General features: G+C 48.2%; 1 protein-coding gene across 3 annotated transcripts in view; it reads left to right on the forward strand.

Moving 5' to 3' along the window:
- Positions 1-23,803, forward strand: part of PHIP (pleckstrin homology domain interacting protein) — a 339,268-nt gene that overhangs the window by 91,901 nt on the left and 223,564 nt on the right. For all 3 annotated transcript variants that reach the window (XM_050950076.1, XM_050950077.1, XM_050950079.1), the window contains one exon: positions 18,033-18,133. In XM_050950076.1, the coding sequence (XP_050806033.1) occupies positions 18,033-18,133 (101 nt within the window). The remainder of the gene's footprint in view (positions 1-18,032; positions 18,134-23,803) is intronic.

Consider the following 23,803-nt stretch of genomic DNA (forward strand, 5'->3'; position numbering starts at 1 on the left):
GTTTTTTTTTAATAATGTCATAAATGTGTGACAGACTTGAGACATGATTTTTGTCCCAAAGATTCTGTTCTGATTCTGCAAAAATATGTGCTTCCCTTTATGCACATGTATAGTCCTGTTGAAGTCAGTGGGACTACTTGTATATAAAGTTAGGTACGTAAGTCTTTGCAGGACCAACACCTAAGTTATGCACAAGTGATGATAAATATTGGGTGTGATAGAAATAAGATTGTCAGGCATTAAAAGAACAAGTTCATTAGCTGATTTGTTTAATAATTCACAGCACTTGTCATTTGTAAAAGAGAGCTTATTGTAAGGCTGTTTCTATTCCTTATATTTGTAAAGGTCTTTCCCTGGGTGCTTGTCCCTATTGTGTTCCACTCTAGGTGCACATGCACCCAAGATTGGTGATCTTTTGCTAGCAGTGTCTGTTTCATCTGTGCATACTTGGCCTGAGGTGTAGCGCTTTTTTATTCCCCCCCAGTACAGCTGGCACTGCATGCACAGTATCTTTGGACTGGATTTTTCAAAGAGAACTTCAATGTGTGTGCGCAAAATAAAATCCATACCCTTCCTTCTTTTGTTTAGTATTATGGGAACTGATTATGCTAAAATCTCCCAGCTTCAGATATTGTGAAGTGAGCACTTCCCTCTCAGTGACTTTACTTGATGCCTTTTTTTGTTTGAGGGGACATGAGACTCGCCTAAAATGCAGTATCTGTAGGTTATTTTCTGGAAGAACAAGCAGTTCCAGGGAGATGAGGCTAAAAATGTGGCACCCCCCCCAATCATGTGGTCAGCCTCAAATCTGGGCCCACCTGCCACCCCTGTACAATGGACAGAAGAGCCAGAGTGTGCTTCTTTCAGCTTGGCATTGGTTAGCTCCAGAGCGCATGCAGTTAAGCTTACGTTAAAGGATAGGAGGAGCCAGGGGAAAGTAGAAGTGAAAAGTTAAACACCCTCCCAAGGAAATGAGACAAAGCTCCCCTTGTATCTTTTTTTTTTTTTTAAGTTGAAATTGCCTCTTCATTCCAAGATGAGTGAAGCTGGTGCAGGTACAGAGAGCATTGCAAGAGTGTTGAACCAGCACTGCGGCACTGATGTCATAGGGCCCTATGATCATGCCCAGTACTAAGTCTCTTGTTACAGTACCCACCATCAGCATCAGCTGCTACCACATCATTGATACCAATTGATGCATTGTAGAAAGTGGTTCATCAACAGTAAAGAGAATGATCGAGCTTCACAGTACTGATTCACTGCAGATGTCTGAGCCCAAATCCCCATTGCTGTCAGGAGACTTACATTTATCTCCAGTACAGAACTCAGTTAGTTCCTCAGTACCAGTCTCCTCCATGCTACTAACCTTAAGAGAGGGACAGTTCAGTCCCATTCCCACTATTCCTTATCTGGAGTCAGATGTATCATATTCATTGTCTGACTTCCAGAACAGAGTGAGTGATTCACTTACCTGTTTCCCTACAGCCTGTTCATAAGACCATAAGAACAGCCATATTGGGTCAGACCAATGGTCCATCTAGCCCAGTATCCTGTCTTCTGACAGGGACCAGTGCCAAATGAACAGAAGTGGGCAATTCCATTTGATCCATCCCCTGTGATCCAGTCCCAGCCTCAAATTTTGTCTCAGAAAGGTGGTCCAAGATGTCCCATTATTCCAGATAAAGGGATTATCAGTCTCCTCAGATGTCCTGATAGCCATTTCTCTGAGCTCCCCCCCCCCCTTTTTTTTTTTTTACCGGTACAATGCTGTTCAGTGGCCTTATTGGGAACCCAGGGACTGTTATAGGGCACATCCTTTCCAGTCTCTTCTCAAAGAGAGTGATGAAGAGAGAGAAGCAGAAGTCTGCTAAGCCTCGTGGGTCTTCTGTGTATACTCAACATCAGGAGCAACTTTCTGAAGGAAAAGACCAGCTCAGAGAGGAAGTTAGCTCAGCCTCCGAAGTCCTTTTCTTGTCTTCTGTGGATGAGGAAGTGATACCAGCCTGACTATTATGTACTGACTACTTTAAGAGCTTTTAAGAACTCATGAAGAGGGTAGTGAATTTGTTCCAAATCATGTTAGAGGAAGTCCTGAGAGGCTCTTTATAAACTATTAGACATCGTTCTTGCTATTATGCTGGGCAAATCATGATTCTGAGCAATGATGCTCACTTTGAGCCTGCCAAGACAGTATGGCATACTCCTGCTATTATTTATTTTTCTTTTAAAAAGACTGAGAAGAAATATTTTACTGCAAAAGAAACTGAATACTTGTACTTCCATCCAGTACCATGCTATCTTTTGGTAGCGGCAGCTAATGAGGCAAATAAACAGTACTATTCTAAGAGAGTCTCATTTAATACAAATGTAAAGCATTTAGACTTTTTGGACAAAAACTATTCTGTTGTAAGTATGCAGTTTCAAATTTCTAATTACCAAGTTCTCATGGCAAAGTATGATTTTCTCAACTATAATAATTTCACAAATTTTGTTCACAAGTTGTCATTGATAATGGAATGTCATTTAATAGCAAGATCTTCATTACAGGCTTCCTTATATGTGGCAGATACCACTTCATGCTCTTTGGTAACCTCTATCGTGATGTGTTGGTCATTGTGGCTTAAGTCTTTGAGTATTCTGAAAGAAGACCAAGCCATAGTGAATGACCTTCCATTAGGGCACGCTGATCTTTTCAGTGAGAGAACAAATGGGTCCCTCCGCTCTTTTAAGGATTCCCATGGTGCCTTATGTTCTTTAGACATTTATGCTCCAATAATAAAAAGGAAATATGGTAAACTTCAGTCTTACCCTAGACAGAGGACAGCTCCGTCCTCCTTTTACTGGCCGAGGCCTCCAGAGCCTCGAAGGAAAAGTCAGAAACTACAAAAGAGAAATCTGTCTGCTTTCTCTTTGCAGTCTGTGCTGACCAGCAAGCATCTCTTTTGATGGGATTGTGGAGAGCTGCAAAATAATCATTCATCTAGATCTTGCTTCTGCTCCTTTTCCCCAGACTCCTATTGGAAACTTTCTTTTTTCCAGTATGGGAGAGCACAGAATGCTATAATAGACAAGAGGATGTTTAAAAATTATTACAACTGTTCATGCGATTCAATTCCATGCTTTTCCCGCTTTCCACCCACCTTCCCTATTCCTTTTCAGGAACTCCTCCCAAAGGAGACTTCTTGTCCAGAAAGAGGATTCTCTCCTTCCTTGCTGAGCAATAGAAGCTGTGCCTCATTAACACCAAAGCAAAGTTTTTTTTAACTTAAAATATTTTCTTGTACCCAAGAAAATGAGAGGTTGGAGGCCAATCCTGGACCTTAGAATGCTCAGCACTTTCATTCACCATTTGAAATTTAAGCATGGTTACCTTAGCTTCCATAATACTGTTGTCAGATCTGGGATATGGGTTTACAGCTGTTGACCTCCAGGATTATTTCCTCATAAATATATTATCTTGTACACAAGAGATTTCTGATTTGTGATTGGTCCAAATATTACCTATTCAGGGTTCTTTCCCTTTGGCCTGACACTGGCCCCGGGGATATTTACCAAATGGTGGCTGCTTTCCTAAGATAACGGGGTATGATAGTCTGTTTATATCTGGACATCTGACTTCTCAAGCGAAAGTCCTATCAAGAAGTTCAAAACTCCATGTGAATGACTCCCCAGCTTTTCCACACTCTGTATGAGAGTAAAAGAAGAAAAGTCAGTTTTAATACCAACAGAATGTATAGTTCTTCGAGTGCTTGCTCATATCCGTTCCAGTTAGGTGTGCTCTCGCTGCATGCACGTTCATCGGAAGATTTTTACCCTAGCAACACTCGGTGGGTCGGCAGGGCGCCCCCTGGAGTGGCGCCGCTATGGTGCCGGATATATACCCCTGCCGACCTATCCGCCCCTCAGTTCCTTCTTACCGCCCATGTCGGTCGTTGGAACAGTGGAGCGCGGCTTAGCTGATCTCCACCTCCCTAGCTATTCGCTCGTTCTAATCATTATTCTGTATATAGTTCAATATTCTATATTTCTAGTTAGTTTTATTAGTTCTTTGTAGTAGTTATTGTATATAGTTAAGAGGGATCGGGGATTAGCCCCCTCCCCTCACCCGGTACGGGGGCCCATGCCCGGTTTACCGGGCTTCAAACCATGCTCGGCCTGTCATAGGCCGATGCCCACAGGAGACCCTCATGACTCCTGTCTCAAGTGCTTGGGTGAATCCCACCTCACAGACAAGTGCCGCATCTGCAGGGCTTTCAAGCCCCGGACGAAAAAGGAGCGGGATATTCGTCTCAAGCAGCTCCTGATGGAGGCAGCTCTGACTCCTCCATCTTCAGCACCGACTGCTGCACCGGGGACAAGTGCCTCCTCTGCACCGGAGCGCATGGGCACTGTGAAGGCTCCTCGACACCAGCCATCACCGGCCCAGGCTCCTGCCCAGCACCGCTCTCTCTCCCCGAGGATCAAGAAGCATAAGACTGCTGCGGCTCCCGTGCCTATGCCGCAGTCAGAGCGCCTAACTAAGTCGGACCGCCCAGCACCATCAACTGCCGCGGCACCGACGTCTTCTGCACCGTTGATTCCGGTCTCGCAAGAGCCGTCGAGTCCGGTGCCTACCAGCTCCCCGGCATGCGCTGTGGTTGAGCTTATCATGTCCTCCATGCCGGAGACGTTCTCTACGGCAAGGGAGTTGATTGCCTTGACGGAGCCCGAGCTGCCTCAACCCCCGGCACCGCCGATGCGGGTTGTCCAATCATTAGGCAAGCCCGCCCTTCTGAGACCATCCTCGCCTGGCACCTCCGAACGTCGCCGGTCACGATCCAGGTCCCGCAGACACACTCTGTCCCATCATCGATCGCAGTCCCGGTACCGCTCTCCATCTAGGTACCGGTTGAACTCACGGCACCGCTCGAGATCCTGTTCGCTGAACCGATACTCTCGGCACTGATCCAGGTCCCGGCACCGCTCGCGGCACCGCACATCTCGCAGCTGACCCCGGCGCAGGGATTCAAGGCACCGGTCGACCTCCTGGCACCGCGCTGGTAGCAGGTCCTGGTCTCACTCTCGGTACTGGTACGACTGCCGGTACCGTTCTCTGGTGCCGCGTGGAGACGGTTCAGCTAGTTGCAGAGACCCTCCCCAAACGGTCTCAGCTCCTCCGTGGCCTTCTTGGCACCCATCCGTATCATCCCATGCGGACAGTGCTTCCTATGGGGATTCGGACACTCACAGCAGGTTCACCCAAGGAACCCACGGCCTGGACCAGGGACCTCATCAGTGGTCCTTTTGGATGCCTTGGGCTTATCACCAAGCCCAAGGTGAACCCACTGTGCCATCACGCTCCGGTCTGTCAGAACACCGCCTGCCAGAGGCCACTGTCAGCCGATCTCCCCCGCTGGTACGGAGGAAGCTGCTGCCCCCGCACCAGACCCCCACGATCTGTTGGCTCCGGATTTCCCCCAGGATCAGGAATCGGTACAGGATCCACTCGTTCCTGGGCTTTCATCCTCCTCCTCTCTGGATGAAGCAGTAACGGGGACATCATCGTCAGGCCCGCCTCCAATTGACCTCAGGTCACACCAGGACCTCCTGTGGCGTATCGCCCAGAATATCAACTTGCCAATAGAGGAGGTTCCAGAGGTGGAAGACCCAGTGATAAGTATATTGTCGGTGGAGGCACCAACCAGAGTGTCCCTGCTGTTCATTCATTCGATCCAGGCTAGGGCAGACACCATCTGGCAATCCCTGGCATCCATCCCACCCATAGCCAGAGATGTTGAACAGAAATACATGGTGCCCTCCAAAGGGTATGAGTACCTATATGTGCACCCCCCTCCCTGTCCATTGGTTGTACAGTCCGTCAATGAGCGGGAGCGTCACGGCCAACAAGCCCCTGCACCTAAATCAAAGGAGGCTCGGCGTATGGACTTGTTGGGACGGAAAATCTATTCCGTGGGTGGCCTCCAACTCAGGGTGGCAAGTCAACAAGCCCTGCTGAGTAGAAACAATTACAAGACCTGGGAGACGGTAGGGAAGTTTACAGAGCTGGTCCCGCAAGACTCCCGCCAGGAATTTACAGCGCTACTGGAGGAAGGAAAGAAAGTAGCGTGGACTTCTCTACAGGCCTCGCTGGACACTGCAGATTTGGCAGCTAGAACGGTCGCCTCTGGAATCGCCATGCGACGTAAGTGTCAGGCCTGCCACCTGAACTTCAGCACACTATACAAGACTTACCGTTTGATGGCCGGGGCCTATTCTCACAGAAGACGGACCCTAGGCTACAGAATCTGAAAGACAATCACGTGATCATGCGTTCGCTCGGAATGCATACACCTCAGACTCAAAGATCCTTCTGCTCCCAACCTCAGCGCCCTTACCCCCGCCTAGGCCAAGGCAAGACTTTACCAGAAGGCGAGGTCGTACCAACCGCAGACGTCAGTCTGGACCTCAAGGGGGTAACAATTCTGGTCCCACCAAGCACACAGTGGGACCCAAATCAAACTTTTGAGGGTACGCCTGAGAGCAGTGTACCAATTATCTTCCAGGATCCTTTTCAGTTTTACAACCGCCTTTCCCCGTTCCTCTCTGCATGGTCCCAGTTAACCTCGGATCTTTGGGTTCTGCGCACGGAGTTTGGATACTATCTTCAGTTTACTTTACCCCCTCCCTCTCAACCCCCATCCTCATCCCTCTTCAGGGACCCCTCTCACGAGCAGCTCTTCCTGCAAGTGATTTGGAGACTCCTTGCAATGGGGGCTATAGAGGAGGTACCGAAGGAATTAAGGGGCAAGGGGTTTTATTCCCGATATTTCCTAATCCCCAAGGTGAAAGGGGGCTTCTGGCCTATCCTAGACCTGCGACGATTGAACAAGTTCATGAAAAAGTTCAAGTTCTGCATGGTATCCCTGGGGACTATCATCCCTTCCCTGGGTCCCAGAGATTGGTATGCCGCTCTCGATATGAAGGACGCGTATTTCTACATTGCAATTTACCCTCTGCACAGATGGTATCTATGCTTTTTGGTGAACCCTCAACACTATCAGTTTACGATCCTTCCCTTTGGCCTCTCCACAGCCCCTCGGGTATTCACGAAGTGTATGGCGGTAGTCGCCGCCTCCCTCTGTCGTCGTCGAATACATATCTTTCCATACCTCGACGACTGGCTTATTCGAGGGACCTCCGAGTCACAGGTCACCAGTCATGTGAACATCATCAAGGACCTATTCACGCGTCTAGGCCTGATAATCAGTTTGGAAAAATCTACTCTAGTGCCGACGCAAAGGATAGAGTTCATCGGGGCCACTCTGGACGCCAATCTTGCAACGGCCAGTTTGCCTCTACCTCGTTTTCAGGCAATAGTCTCACTTATACAAAGACTTCAAAGCTTCCCGATGACCTCAGCTCGCATTTTCCTTGGCCTCCTCGGTCACATGGCTGCATGCACATTTGTGACAAAGCACGCCAGACTGCACATGCGTCCCCTTCAGACGTGGCTCGCCTCAGCCTACTGTCCAGGCAGAGATGCCATAGATATTGTAATCACAATTCCACCGAGCATCCTCAGCTCCCTCGACTGGTGGCTGATGCCATCCCTGGTGTGTGCAGGCCTGCCTTTCCATCCACCACAGCTTTCCACGTCCCTAACAACGGACGCGTCATCTCTCGGCTGGGGTGCTCACCTCGGGCACCTTCGCACTCAAGGCCTTTGGTCATCTCAGGAGTTGGCGTTGCACATAAATGTCCGAGAACTGAGAGCAGTCCGACTGACGTGCCAAGCGTTCCAGCGCCATCTATAGGGTCATTGTGTTGCAGTGTTCACAGACAACACAACGGCCATGTATTACATAAACAAGCAGGGAGGGACACAATCCTCCCCCCCCTTTGTCAAGAAGTGATACAACTATGAGACTTTTGCATAGCCCACTCAATAGACCTGGTAGTGTCCTTTCTCCCAGGAGTCCGGAACACTCTGGCAGATCAACTGAGCAGATCCTTCCTGTCTCACGAGTGGTCCATCCGTCCGGACATTCTCCATTTTGTCTTCCGGAAGTGGGGGTTTCCCCACATAGACCTCTTTGCCTCCCGAGAGAACAGGAAATGCAGGTGTTCTGCTCCCTGCAAGGTCACTCCCCGGGCTCCCTCTCGGACGCATTCCTAATCCCGTGGAAGGGGAACCTATTTTATGCCTTCCCATCCTTTCCTCTCGTCCACAGAGTCGTGCTCAAGCTCCACAGGGACAGAGCCCAACTAATCCTCATTGCTCTGGCATGGCCGAGACAGCATTGGTACACCCTGTTGCTTGCCCTCTCTATGGCAGACCCCATGCCCCTTCCGCTATGCCTGGACCTCATAATGCAGGACTTCAGCAGGCTTCAATACGCAGACCTGTAGTCCCTTCATCTGACAGCATAGCTGCTGTCTGGTTGAGCCAATCTGAGTTGCATTGTTCCATCTCAGTACAACAGGTGCTGCTGGGAAGCAGAAAGCCTTCCACGCGGACGACATATCTTGCCAAGTGGAAGCGCTTCTCCCACTGGTGCACTCAGCGTAGCTTTATCCTTGAAGGTATATCGGTCCCCATTATCTTGGACTGTTTATGGTCCCTCAAGGAGCAGGGACTGGCAATCTCTTCTCTAAGGGTGCATCTTGCAGCTATTTCTGCCTTCCACCCTGGGGAAACTGGCAGTTCTGTCTTTTCTCACCCCATGGTTTCCAGATTTCCTCAAGGACTTGGAGCGGCTGTACCCGCAGGTCAAGCGCCCAACCCCTACCTGGGATCTAAACCTCGTGTTAGCTAGGCTTATGGGTTCCCCCTTTGAGCCTTTAGCCACATGCTCGCTGCTGTACCTTTCCTGGAAGACAGCCTTCCCAGTCGCTATCACCTCTGCTAGACGTGTCTCGGAACTTCAAGCTTTGACTGCAGATCCCCCGTATACGGTATTCCACAAGGACAAGGTACAGCTGCGACCGCACCCGGCATTCCTTCCTAAGGTGGTTTCTGCCTTCCACGTTAATCAGACATCTTTCTACCAGTCTTTTTCCCGAAGCCGCACTCATCGCGCCGGGAACAGCAGCTGCATACTTTGGATGTCCACAGGGTTCTCACCTTTTATATTGAGAGGACCAAACCCTTTCGACGTTCGCCTCAGCTCTTTGTAGCTGTCGCAGAGCGCGTGAAGGGCATGCCAGTCTCTTCCCAGCGGATTTCATCTTGGGTGACATCCTGTATCCGGACATGCAATGATATGGCTCACGTTCCGACTGGCCATCTCACCGCCCATTCTACTCGGGCTCAAGCCTTATCTGCCGCTTTCATGGCCCATGTTCCCATCTAGGAAATATGTCACGCGGCTACCTGGTCTTCCATCGACACCTTCGCATCACTCTACGCGTTGGTCCAGCAGTCCAGAGACGATCCCGCCTTCGGCTCAGCGGTCTTACATTCCGCAACGTCTCACTCCGACCGCACCGCCTAGGTAAGGCTTGGGAATCACCTAACTGGAATGGATATGAGCAAGCACTCGAAGAAGAAAAGACGGTTACTCACCTTTGTAACTGTTGTTCTTCGAGATGTGTTGCTCATATCCATTCCAAACCCGTCCTCCTTCCCCACTGTCAGAGTAGCCGGCAAGAAGGAACTGAGGCGCGGATGGATCGGCAGGGGGTGTATATCCGGCACCATAGCGGCGCCACTCCAGGGGGCGCCCTGCCGGCCCACCGAGTGTTGCTAGGATAAAAATCTTCCGACTAACGTGCACGCAGTGCGCGCACACCTAACTGGAATGGATATGAGCAACACATCTCGAAGAACAACAGTTACAAAGGGGAGTAACCATCTTTTTACTGGCCTGATACTGTATTCCAGGACAGCAAAAGAATACTTACCTCACAGCAGATTCCAGACTATATCCAACCTCATCATCCAACTTCCAAGTGATTCTTCTTTGAGTGATTCCTCATGTGTATTCCACAGTAGGTGCGTTTGCTTGCCACGTGCACTGGTGCTGAAAGTTTTTCCCCTAGCAGTACCCGTAGGGGGGAAGCGCCCCCTGCCTGGCGCGGTGTAAGGGGAGCTGCATGCTCCCCCCACCCCCAGTTCCTTCTTGCCGCCAGTGAAAGTGCGTCGGAACTGCTTAGCTCCAGCCTTGCTGCAGCTTGTCCCGAGAACTGTTGATTCTGGAGTCAGTTTAGTTTTCAGTGAAGTTTAATTAGTTAGTGAGCCTGGGCCGGGTCATGCCCCGTGCCCCGGGATTTAAGTCATTTGGCTCCTGTAGGCGTTCAGTGCCGAGGCTTAACCTGCACACAGACTGTTTGCACTGCTTGGGAGAAACCTGTATCAGCGAAAGGTGCAAGATCTGCAGGTCGTTTATGCCCTGGACTAAAAAAGAAAGGGACATTAGATTCCGGGCCATCCTGATGGAGTCGGTGCTGGCCTCGACCCCGGCACGCCACTCTGATCTGGTACCAGGCACTGTGGCGTTGATATGTGGAGACCCTCAGGTACTTTGACTAGTCGTCACTGCTCCCCTTCAACAGGGCATACAAAGAGGACCGGAAAGACTCCCTCTTCATAACAGCACTGAGGGAAGTTTGGGACAGAGACTAGGCCCATGTTGGATAGTCCTCGGTCCCCATCAGGCCCTAGGCCTCCGACTCACGCGGAGCGGAGTAGCCCGGCCCCTTCGGAGCAGGCCTCTCCGGATGTCCAGATGACAACTACGCCCGAAGCTCTCCAGTTGGCTAAGGACATCATGTCCATGCCGGTGCCGGGTGTGCTGCCAATGTCAGTCCCGTGTTCCAGAGGCAAGTTGCCTTTGGTTTGCCACAGTCGCCGCCGGCCCGGTACCGGTCTCCGTCGGGGGAACGTTCCCAGTCCAACGCATAGAGTCCATGTGGATCGCCCTTGATGCCAGCTAGACTGTCTTCATGGAGCAAGCACAGACAGGCCTGCGGCGGACATCACCAATAGTCCTTGTCTCGAAGGCAGTACTGCAGTCAGTCGCAGGGCAGAGTCTCCGCCAAAGCACTTGTAGCTCCGGGTGTCAATCACTGGCTCCTCAAAGTCGCGGGTACGCCCATCGAGACTGCTCATGGAGCAGCCACTACCATTGGTGTCATTCTCCTGCCTCGAGGTTGTGGTCCCGTGGTCGATGTAGATCCCGGCACCACTGCCACTCCCGGTCTGGAGGCAGCAGCGTGTTGTACGCCAGCCTGAGCTCTGCATTATTGGTCTCCATCCCTAGTCTGCTGAGGAAAGAGTTGATGGGACCCACTTCCTCGGTGCCGTGCACAGAGTCTGACCTGGTGGTGGACCCTCTGGTGCCGGCTGACACTCAAAGCACTACACCGGCCTCCTTGCCCCATCTGGAGGAGCTGATTGCAGCCCCTCCGTCCTGCAGGAGGACTACCGGGCCCATCAAGAATTACTAAAAAGGGTGGCAGTGAGCCTCCATCTCCAGGCAGAGGAAATGGAGGAGCCCTCAGACTCCCTGTTCAATGTTTTGTCCCCCTCGGCACCAGGCAGGGTGGCCTTGCCGCTCTACGAAGGGGTGGTGAGAATTTCAAGTGCCCTGTGGCAAACACCAGCCTCTTTGGCTCCCATCTCTAAGAAGGCAGAGCACAAGTACTTTGTACCTACTATGGGGCACGAGTATTTGTATACTCACCTGGCACCCAACTCTTTGGTGGTCGAGTTGGTCAACCGCAGGGAGTGACGGGGGCAGCCAGCCCCGACCCCAAAGAACAAAGACTCTTGGAGGCTGGATGCTTTTGGGAGAAAAATGTCTGTGTCGTCAAGCTTCTAGCTGAGAGGCGCAAACCATCAGACTCTCCTGGGTCACTATGAATTTAATCTCTGGGGATCCCTCCCCAAGTTCGAGGACTGCCTCCGGGAGCGAGATAGAAAGGAGTTTAAGGCGCTCGTGGAAGTAGGGGTAGCTGCCACAAGGGCGTCTCTGCAGGCCACTTCGGATGCAGCGGACACAGTTGAACTGTCCATGAGACGGCCATCCTGGCTTCTGCTCTCTGGGTTATCCAGCGAAGTGCAGTCATTGATGCAGGGTCTCCCTTTTGACGGGAAGGCGCTGTTTGCGGAGGAAAAGGACACAAGGCTGCACGGCATGAAAGACTCCCGCATGACCCTCCAGACCCTAGGCTTCTATGTCCCTGCTTCAGCAAAACCCAAGTTCAAACCACAGCAGGCTACCATCCAGGCTGCCCTCTGAAAATATGAGGTTGTCCATAAGAAGCAATGGGACTATAAGAAACACCCGCAAAACCAATACCGACCTGCCCCCCAGCCTGAGTCCTCTAAGGGCAAGTGGGCTGGTAAAAGGCAGTTTTGACAGGATGCTCGGGGGTACCCCGACAGTTTTCAGCAGGGATCCACCTGCAATAAAGCTCCCTTTTTCCAATCGATTGTGTGTGTTCCTCCTGGAATGGTCGTGGCTCACCTCTGATCGTTGGGTCCTCAACACCATCTCCCGCGGTTACACCCTCCAGTTTACTCCCTACCCACCCAACCACCCCCCACCATCGTCCCTCTTGGGAGACCCATCGCACAAGGCTCTGCTCGAGGAGGAGGTTGGGAGGCTCATGGAACTAGGAGCGATAGAGATGGTGCCCAAGGAGTTCCTGGGCAAGGAGTATTACTCCCATTATTTCCTTATCCCGAAGGCCAAAGGGGGGCTCAGACCCATACTGGACCTGCGAGGTCTGAACTAGTACTTCGTAAAACTCAAGTTTTGCATGGTCTCCTTGGCCTCCATCATCCCCTCCCTGGATCCCAGGGATTGTACGCAGCCCTTGATCTACAGGCCACATACTTCCACAGCCACATATTCGAGGGGCACAGGCGCATCCTCCAGTTTTGTGGTGGGACAGAATCACTACCAATTCACGGTCCTCCCATTTGGTCTATCCACTGCCCTCAGGATGTTTACAAAATGTATGTTGGTAGTAGCGGCCTATCTCAGGTGCCGGTGGGTCTGATCACAGGTGAGGGATCAGGTGGCTCTTCACCTGTCTACATGCACTGCCCTGGGCCTGTTGGTAAACAACACCAAGTCCACGTTAGTCTGAGTCCAACGCATAGAGTTTATCGGGGCGTTCCTGAACGCAACGTCATCCAGGGCCTCTCTCCGCCCAGACAGGTTTGAGATCCTAAAAGGGCTCATCGACTCTATGATAAGGTTCCCGGTGACGATAGCCAGGTCCTGCCTACAGCTGCTTGGTTACATGTTGGTGTACATGTATGTGGTCCACCACACCAAGCTCAGGATGAGGCCCCTCCAGCTCTGTCTGGCCTCGCAGTTCTCCCAAGCCATGGACAGTTTGGAAAGTCCTCACTGTGCCAAACTCGGTGAGCGCCTCCCTACAGTGGTGGTCCACACTGAGCAACATGCTCTGGGGAGTCCCATTCAGGGACAGGGCCCTATCTGTGGAGCTGATGTCTGATGCATCGGACCTGGACTGGGGAGCCCATGTGGGGAATTTTCAGACCCAAGGCCTGTGGTCTCTGCAAGACCTGATCCTTCATATAAACATCAAGGAACTCAGGATGGTGCAGCTGGCGTGTGCAGCTGGCGTATACAGCCTTCCGCTTGCACCTGAAGGGCAAGATAGGGTTCTCACAGACAACATGGTCTCGATGTTCTATATTAACAGACAAGGCAGGACCCGATCCTCTGCCTTCTGCCAGAAAGCTCTGAGTCTGTGGGACTTCTGTGTAGCCCACAACATCCACCTAAAAGCCTTTCACCTGCCGGGCACCGGGAACGTGAAGGCAGATCTCTTGAGCAGGGATTTTTTCTCTCTGCAGTAGTGGTCCCTACACCTGGAAGTGACCCTCCAGCTTTTCTGAAGGTGAGGAACTCTCCAGGTGGACCTATTTGCCACCCGACAGAACCAATGATGCCCTTGATTTTGCTCTGGGGGAGCCTGGGGAGGGGCACTGTCTCCGATGCCTTTATCCTGCCCTGGTCGGGCCAACTCCTACACGCCTTTCCCCCGTTCCTGCTGATTAGCAGGGTCCTAGAGAAAATAAAGGCAGACAAGGCCAGGGTCCTCCTCATTGCTCTCGTGTGGCCCAGGCAGTACTGCTGCGGGACCCTCTTGGGCTTGACAGTGACTCCGCCGTGGCCATTGCTGCTCCGTCCGGACCTGCTCTCCCAGACCGGGGCCGTCTCCTCCACTCCAACCTGGAAGCTCTTCACCTCATGGCGTGGCTGCTCAGTGGCTAGGTGGCGAGGAGAGGACATGCTCAGCTCCAGTTCAGGGCATCCTCCTTGAGAGTAGACAGTCCTCCACTCACCGCTCCTACATGGCGAAGTGGTCTGATTTTGCTAGGTGGGCGACGGACCAAGGTGTGTCCCCCAACGGCTTCCCAGATCCAGCTTATCCTCGATTACCTCCTCCGCCTGAGGGTGCAGGGCCTGGCGCCTTCATCAGTCAGGGTGTATCTGTCAGCCATATTGGCTTTCCATCCCCCCGGTGCAAGGACACACGGTGTTCTCCCATGCTATGACCAGCTGGTTCCTTAATGGTTTGGACCAGCTTTACCTGTATTCTAAGCCCCTGGCCCCGCAGTGGGACCTGCATCTGGTGCTGGTTCGACTTACGAGGTCCCCGTTTGAGCTGCTGCCCATGTATTCCTGGTCTCACCTCTCATGGAAGATGGTCTTCCTGGTTGCTGTCATGTTGGCCAAATGGGTCTCGGAGCTCAGGGCCCTGACCTCAGAGCTGCCATATACTGTGTTTCATAAGGACAAGGTCCAGCTCTGCCCAAACCCCGTGTTACTACCGAAGGTGGTCTCCGCCTGCCACATGGCTCAGGACGTTTTTCTATCATTCCTTTACCCCAAACCCCATGCGACTAATGAGGACCACTGCCTCCACGCACTCGATGTGAGGCAGGCTCTGGCTTTCTACCTCGAGTGAACCAAGCCTTTCAGAAAGTCGTCACAGCTGTTTGTCGCCTCAGCTGAGTGCGCGAGAGGCCAGCTGATTTCCACTCAGTGGCTGTCCAACTGGATCACTTTGTACATCTGCTCCAGTTATGAGCTGGAGGGTGTTTCCCCGCTGCTGGAGGGTGTTCCCCTCCTCCCCCCCCAGCCGCCGCCATTAGGGCACACTCGATGTGGGCGCAGGCCTCGTCGGCTGCCTTTTTGGCCACATCCCTATTCAGGACATTTGCAGGATCGCCACGTGGTCTTCGGTTCACACGTTCACCTCGCACTATGTGATAGTCTCCCAAACCAGGAATGACGCCGGGTTCGGCAGGACGGTGCTCTGTCCCGAGAACTTGTGAACTCCTGCTCACCTCCAGCAGATACAGCTTGGAATCACATACTGTGAAATACACATGAGCAATCACTTGAAGAAAAGGCAGTTACCTTTTTCCGTAACTGGTGTTCTTTGAGATGTGTTGCTTATGTCTATTCCACATCCTGCCCTCCTTCCCTGCTGCTGGAGTTGATTGACAAGAAGGAACTGAGGGTAGGGGGAGCGTGCAGCTCCCCTTATACAGTGCCAGGCAGGCACCACTCCAGGGATCGTGGGGGGTGCTCCCCCCCTCACGAGTACTGCTAGGGGGAAAACTTCCGGCACTGGTGCACGTGGCGAGCATACACATCTACTGTGGAATAGATATGAGCAACACATTTCGAACCCCAGTTACGGAAAAAGGTAACTGCCTTTTGTGCAAATTACAGTAAGTTCTTGTGTGAGTCTAATGGGTCTCATGGCCTCTTGCGCTTCTATGACACTGCATGCGAAACTGCATCTACTTTGGATGTTAGCTTGGTGGAGGACAATGTATGCCCTGAGCGCACACAGTCTGGACATGATTGTATCCGTTCCACAAAAGATTCTCTTCCCTTTCAATTTGTGGAAAACCTGAATGCAGTTTGTATTGAAGTTTCATTGCCAGCAGATTGAGGGTTGTGATCATTCCCCTCTATTCGACATTGGTGAGGCCTCATCTGGAGTACTGTGTCCAAGAAGGATGTGGAAGAATTGGAAAAAGTCCAGCGGAGGGCAACAGAAATGATTAGGGGGCTGGAGCACATAACTTCTGAGGAGAGGCTGAGGGAACTGGGATTGTTTAGTCTGCAGAAGAGAAGAATGAGGGGGGATTTGATAGCTGCTTTCAACTACCTGAAAGGGGGTTCTGAAGAGGACAGATCTAGACTGTTCTCAGTGGTAGCAGATGACAGAACAATGAATAATAGTCTCAAGTTGCGGTGGGGGAGGTTTAGGATGGATATTAACAAACTTTTTCACTCGGAGAGTGGCGAAGCACTTTAATGGGTTCCCTAGGGAGGTGGTGGAATCTCCTTCTTTCGAGGTTTTTAAGGTCAGGCTTGACAAAGCCCTGGCTGGGATGATTTAGTTAGGAATTGGTCCTGTTTTGAGCAGGGGTTGGACTAGATGACCTCCTGAGGTCCCTTCCAACCCTGATATTCTATGATTCTATGTTATCTCTTTCGAAAAGAACAATAGCAACAGATGCATATAGAGTCTAGAAGAGTCACTGTTACATATGTCAGAGCTCAGAAGAGTTTACAACATATGCATACACTTCTTGCCAATGATTCAAGGCCAGCTTAGTCGGATCATGACCAACATGATTACAGTATTTTATGTACTGCAGAGAGCACAATCATCTCTTCTGTGCTCATAGGCAATACGCTGTAAACTCCTCTGAGCTCCAGGATATTGATATATATCAATGTCTATAACCGGCCAGGTCTGCCGAGCACATTAGCAGATAACCTCAGCAAATACTTTCCCACAGAACATGAATGAGAGATTCAGAAGTCGGTTGTTCAGTTCATTTTCCACCAGTGGGGATGACCAGCAGTAGATTTGTTTGCAATAGACAGGAACAAGAAATGTCAAAAGTTTTTGTTCAGAGGGGGTCAGAATCCAAACTATCTGGTTGATATGTTTTTAATTTTTGCAGTCACAGATGCTAATGTATGCTTATCAACCAATTCTTTTGCTTTTGAGGGCATTAAGGAAAATCAAACAGGACAAGGCAGTAATTACCTTAGTAGTTCCTATGTGGCTCATACAGTATTGGTTCCCAGAACTACTTTGCATCTCCGCTTATCCTCTGATTCAATTATTTCTGCTGTTGGACTTCTTGACTCAGAACATGGACATCGTCAGTAAGCCTCTTGACTCAGAACATGGGAATCCTCGGTAATCCTGATCCATCTCAACCTAACCACATGGTTTTTCGATGGATGTCAGAACTAGAAAATATATGTTCTTCAGAAGAGCAAACTATTCTGATCAACAGGAGAAAAGATTCTACAAGAAAAGTGTACAATGCAAAAAGTGGTAGAGATTTGTGGCTTAGTGTGAACTTGTGCATCTAGAGTCCTAAATACATTGTATTTTGAACTATATCCTTTTGCCAAAGACCTTGGAGAACTCACTCAGCTCTCTTAGGGTACAACTGATGGCTGTTAGTGCCTTCCACCCCCATGTAGATAGAGACAATATATCTCAGAGAAGAACAATGAGCTGTGTGTATTCTGTGATCAGTCTTTCTTCCTCTCTGCTTTGAATTCTTTCTGTACTCTTCGAGATCTGTGGTAGAAAAGGGGCTCAAGTGACAGTTGGTCACACACTGCTCTTTAGCAGAAATCTCTGGTGCATGCGCACCTAGAATACATTTAGGACAAAACATCTTTAACTCCAGTTATTGTACAGGTAAGTAACTTTTTTTTATGTTTGGGTTTGCATGTAGATTTGTAGGACTAGGGGATTCATCCATGAGGATTGTTTTAGTGTGGGAAGATAATCCTTCTGACGAACTGTACAATGTTTTACCAGTTGGTGTTGCTACTATGTGATTTTTTTCCCCCTACCATGTGACTTTTCCTTTAGTAGTGTTGGATACTACTTAAGTTTTCAATAAAGACTGAATAATTAGAGTCATTTATTTCTGTTTGAGAGACTGGGACAGCAGTTGAACAAATACTTTTTTTTAACCTGTGGGGGTTTTTGTTTTTTTTTCCCTCCAGTTTTCTCCATTATGCAGTGGATCAAAGAGATATCTGTCTTCAACTGGAGCAGATGGAACAATATGTTTTTGGCTGTGGGATGCTGGCACCCTTAAAATAAAGTTAGTTGTATTTTACATGTTCTTAATTATATGTCATGAAAAACTAGTAGTAATGAGTGTTAGAGAAATTTAGTTGGATACTACTGTCAACAAATTGAAAATTAACTCATCAGTTAACTTTCTATATAGTTACAGAATATAGTTTTTTCTGATATAAAGTTATAAATTGTCTGTCTGCCTCCTTTAAGGATTAAGTTAGTGCAGCAATGTACTTAGGGTTTTGTAGGGTGAAGCAAATAAATATAGCATCCAACCTCACTGTATTCAATTTAATACATTTCTGTTCAGGTAGACTCTCTGTGGCCTGGCACAGAAGCTGGATTTTTTTTATTGATTGATTGATAGATATCTGGTTCCTAATTCCAATTGAAATGGGAGTAGTGCTAAAGAAAGCAGTAGAACTAGAAGGTTCTTAATTCCAAATGTTAGGTGGGAGAAGATGTCATCCTACTAAAATTCTGAAATATCTTAAAGCATTTTAACTCTAAAATAAATGACACTTCTTTCTCTCACCTTCCTGTAGACTTTTTGCCTGTCAGTTATTCTCTCTCCCCCCTCCCCCATTTTCCTACTTAAAGTGAGGTGAGTTTCAGTTTTCTTTCCCTCCCGCTAGGTAGCAGCACATCTGAGTATTTCTGGAAGGTTATGTAGGTGTGTTGGTGTCTAAAATGAATCTGAGGAGTAACTTGAGGTGGGGTGCATGTCATCTTCTTGAAAGCATTGTCAAGATACAATGTACTCTGCAACACAACAGAATTAACTTTTATGAAAACATTAATTTAGTCTATAAACATGAAATAATATTCATTCTCATTCTGCTATCCCCCACAAAATCTGTGACTTAGTCTTGAAAATATTTATTAACATAAAATTCATTGGTTATTTTTGAGGATGGGATTTTTTTGCTGTGCTCTCCAGGTGGACTGGCTCCAATTCCGAAGCCTGGACTTTCATTATCTTGTCCAAGCAGTCTGGTTCAAACCCTTCTTTTCTGTATGCCAGGGAGCTTGTAGCCAGATTCCTCATCTTATCTTTCAGGTTTTCCAGGCCTTGACTGCTGCACTGTTCTCCAGGCAGTTCGTTTTGCCAGTTTACATTTCTGGCTCCCTTGTTTCCTGGCTACAAGATGTACTACAGATCTCACTCTTGACCCTCTGCTATGGGAGCATGCACTAATCCAATTAACTCCACCTTACTAGGAAAACTGAAGCATATCTGCCAACTTTAATGATTTCATGAAGTTTTTCTTAAAGCCAGAGCTTCTGGAGTCAAGTGTTTAGATGGGAATCTCAGTGTTTCCTTTTAAGAAACAAGGTTTCTAGTCCTTGTTGTGGAGACAAGCTCAGAAATCTGACTGGAGCATACACTTAATGGCTCAGAAACCAGAAGGCAAATAAAAAACTTGGAGAAGAGTGAGTATATGGGTGGGTTGGTAGGTTGAGAGTTAAATCTTCTAATTTTAAGACAATCATATGACTCTAGGAGGCCTACCCCATGATTTTTTAACACATTGGATTGCCAATACTGAGACAAAATAAAATGTGGGGTAGTTGACTGCATCAGAATTCCAGATTACATGGCAAGAATGCTTAATTCTGTGGTATTTTAGCATATCAAATCTAACCACCACAGGATCAGTTCACGAGATCCTGATTGAGATGAATTAAGCAGTTCACACCTCTGAGCTATAGTTTCTGGCTGTCTGCACAATCAAGCAAACTTCTCTACATCAGTTTACAGTTGTAACCAAGGAAATCACACTGGAAACCATGAACAAGAACTAGAAACATTTTTTCCCCCCCTCTCAAACCTGAGATTATGGAGCTCCGTTTTCAGGCAAATTCTGTAGTGACAGAATTGTGGACTATATGGGGCTCTGATTATTACATATATATTAATGGGTGCTAGTAAAGGACCAGTCTTTTGAAGTGATGGAGATGTGGGAATGCTGAGGTAAAGGAACAGGGAGACAGAAAGGGCAAGTCTATTGAATGTAGACTAAAGGGTCAGTGGAGTGGGGACGTTGAGGCGGCTTAGGCTATGGGATCTTTGACTATTTTTCATTCATTCATATCTACAGTACATATCTGTTTAGTTAGAAATTTTTTGTGACATGTCATGGGCCTAGGGGACAAGTATTGAAGGGAATAGGTGCTTTTTTTAGTTGGTTTAACTTTTTTTGGGTAGTATAAAGTAGTTATTAGCTAGTTGGCATGTCTTTTGGGGAGGAGGTATAAAGTATGTCTTATAGGATTAGAAATTATGTTGTGATCATGTCTAGAATACTGAAGTAGTGGGTCTCTGGGAAAAATAGGTGGGAAATAGCTGGTAGGCACATTATGGGGAAAGTATCAGTGGATAGCCTCAAAGGAGGAAAATTGTAATCTCCTCTCCCATTTAATAGTTGAGATCCTCCATTTTAATTCTTTACATTGGAGATGGAATTGCAAGAATCAAGGGTTTTCTCTGGCCTCTTGCTTTTCTAGAAGATTCTTCTGCAATACCTAAGCAGCATGATCTCAGCAGCACTCCAGCACAGTAGAAGTTTTCCTGTAGTAGTTTGAAATAGAAGATATTAACTTATAACATGTTGTGCTGCTGTGGGGGTGTGATGATCTTTGCTTATGGGGAGTGTCACCTAGTGGTCAGGGATTAGGTAGTTCAGCTTGCAGAGGGGCTTATGGTAGGGGAGCCTCGGCCTTCCCACACCCCAGGCTCTGGCCCAGGGCCCTCTGAGGATAACAAAAGGGTCCAACACCCAAGAGTGCAGCCAGTCTGCCCTCCCTGAACCACTTCCTACCCACCCCTCTGTTGTCCATAGTTTGCTGACTGAACAAGAAGGCGTGAATGGGGTCAGCTCACTGCATGACACCTCTTTGTGGTCAGGCATGGTGTGTTAACTCTTTCCTTGGAGCAGCGGCTGCCTGCCCGGCACCCTGGCCCTCCTGTCAATTTAGCTCCAGCTCTCTCCCCTTCAGGTGTAGCTCATAAACAGAATAAGGAGAATAAGCACAAATAAACTGAGTATGTATGAGAGGGAGGGAGGAATGCTTCCCTCTCATGGTGTACCAGAAGCAGGTCCTCCCTTCTCTCAGAGAGAGATCTTTGGATAGTTGTCGTCAGGGAGGGATCCTGCTTTCCCTCACACTTTTCTCAAGAACTTTTTTTCCCCTCCATCCCAAATCTGCATGGAGGGAAGAAGGCAGGGAAGATTCGTTTTCAGGAAAAATGTTATATCAAAAGTTCTATGAGTATATAGGGCCTTATGGGTGGACATGAAGTTGATGGTTAGGGATTTTCTGAGTATGTAACAATGTAATTATTTGACAAAGACCACATTTAGAATTGGAGTACACCTTGATTCTCTCATAGGGTATGTCTACATTGGAGCTGGAGGTTAATTTTGGACAGATGTACCCGTTCTTGCTTTGATCAAGCTAGTATGCTAAGAATAGCCATGTAGTTTCAGCTCCATGGTTGGTAGGATGGACTAGTTGCCTTAACTACAATTCCGTCTTCAATCCTAGATATGTATTTGGGGCAGCTAATCCATCCCACTGCATGTTGAGCCACAGCTATGCTGCTGTTTTTACACGCTAGCTCAATCAAAGCTAATACAGTTATATCAGTCTGAGCTGGAAATTACACTTCCAGCTCCAGTGTACACATACCAGTGGCCATATTATTGCAGTAGTTGCCTTACTGGTCTACTGCTCTGAGTGAGACAAGGTGGTGAGATAATATTTTTTGTTTGACCAACTTCTGTTGGTGAGAGAGACAAGCTCAAGCCTGTTCTAAGTAATAGTCTACATAGAACTGTGCAACTTGTCTGATTTAATTTTTTTGTCAATTTTTAAATAAATTCTCAGTCCCAGTTTCTCATGTATTTTAGATATCTGCAGTTACTAAGCCTCCACCCTAGATATGCGTCAAGTTCAAAATGTCATCTGACATTAAAGTCCTTCCTTCTGATTTATCATTGTACTTGTGTGATTTGATTTTTGTTTATATTGTTACTCACATATTATGTTAACTGTCTTAGTTATCTTTGGTGCCTTTTTTCCTGCTGTTTGCATTTAATATTGGGTCCTCACTTGTGTTCCACTCTGTTCTTCTCTTCCTCCAAACATCCATACTGCTAATTCTTTAGTACTCAAAAGTCTTACATTTTTTTCTCGTTTTTTCTGTATTTACTGTTATGTCTTATGGTCTTTTGCTATTATTATGTCCTCTACCTCAACACTTAGATCTGTAAAAATCTGTTGGCATTATTACAGTGGGCTACATTAACCGTGTAACTATCAAGGGACTAGCTACTTGGCTGGCATAAATTGGATCGCTGAGATTCTGGACCCCAAGTAGTTTTTAAAAGCCTTAGTACATAATATAAATTGATAGGGGTAGAGAGACAGTTGGGAACCCAGAAATGTCTTAATGCAGTTTTTTTCAACATAAGAACTTAAAGTTCAAAAACTAATGCCCTGGAATTCTAATGGCTTCAGTGAATTTTGGTTGAGGCCAAAGGATCTTCTAAGCAGAAAAGTTTTTCCACTTTTTAAACTGTTGACTGAAATTGTACTAAGTATTTCCATGAGAATGGGAACTTGCATTGTACTTATTATTTGTAATGAGGCCCACAGATCCATAACATTAGACATATTTGTTTTAGGCAGCCAGATATCTCTGCTCTAGGCAACCTTGGAAGCTGACCAGAACTATTATTTGGCTCCACCTCTGAAAAGCCTGTCAGTTTTGCATCTGTCTCTATAGCTCCAAGAGGGAGGCAGATCAGCTCCACCTTGCTACAGAGCAAATATATACAATTTCTTTTCAATTGGCTTCAGATTTCCAGGTTTCTGCACTCTTTCTTTATTGGCATGGGGATTCCTTTTCTCCTCATAATTACTGGGACTTTCCCTCTAACTCCCTGCTCAACCATACAGAGTGCAGCGTGGAGGAGACAGAAGGGGAAAGCCAGATGCAGTCTCCTGTACCTCCCAACTGATTGAGTGCCTAGTCTGGAGATCTGTTCTGGTTCTAGGGAGATTCAGGTCTCTCCCAAATGTTCAGATTGCGTCAGGGTTTCCTGCAGCCTCTCTCCCCCAAGCAAGAGATTTCTCAGGAAGCAGCAAAATCCTCTTGCTGTGGCACAACAGCCATTCCTTTCCCCACTAAAAAAAGGGAAGTTGAAGTGCAACATTAAAGGACCAGAGAAACTTTTTGCCCAGCTGCCAAAGCCTGCCCAGCCACATTCCCCTCATGATAGTCCCACCCATCCTGCTGGTACGGTTGGACAGCAGTGACATGGAAACAGAAGTCAGTCTGGAAGTACATGCAAGTAGCAGCTTGGCCCAACTTTTAAGAAAATCTAACTGACCGCAAAGAGTTCTCAAACTGTCCAAAATAGAGAGACAGTCCTTGTTGGAGATTCAGTACTCAGAAGAAGCAGAAGAAGGTTCTGCACAAGGCAGTTGGACAACAGGATGGCATGCTGCCTTCCTGTTTCCAGGGCACGAGATGTCACTCTAAGATTGGATGGGCTTTTGAAGATGATGGGCAAGGATCCAGTGGTGATGGTTCATATTGGCACAAATGACATTGCGTCGTGGCATATCTCGCAGGTAGTAGATGAGTTTAGAGAATTCAGAAGTGTGCCGAAGAAGAAAAATG

The sequence above is a fragment of the Gopherus flavomarginatus genome, chromosome 4 (assembly GCF_025201925.1).
Source record: "Gopherus flavomarginatus isolate rGopFla2 chromosome 4, rGopFla2.mat.asm, whole genome shotgun sequence".
Classification (NCBI taxonomy): domain Eukaryota; kingdom Metazoa; phylum Chordata; order Testudines; family Testudinidae; genus Gopherus; species Gopherus flavomarginatus.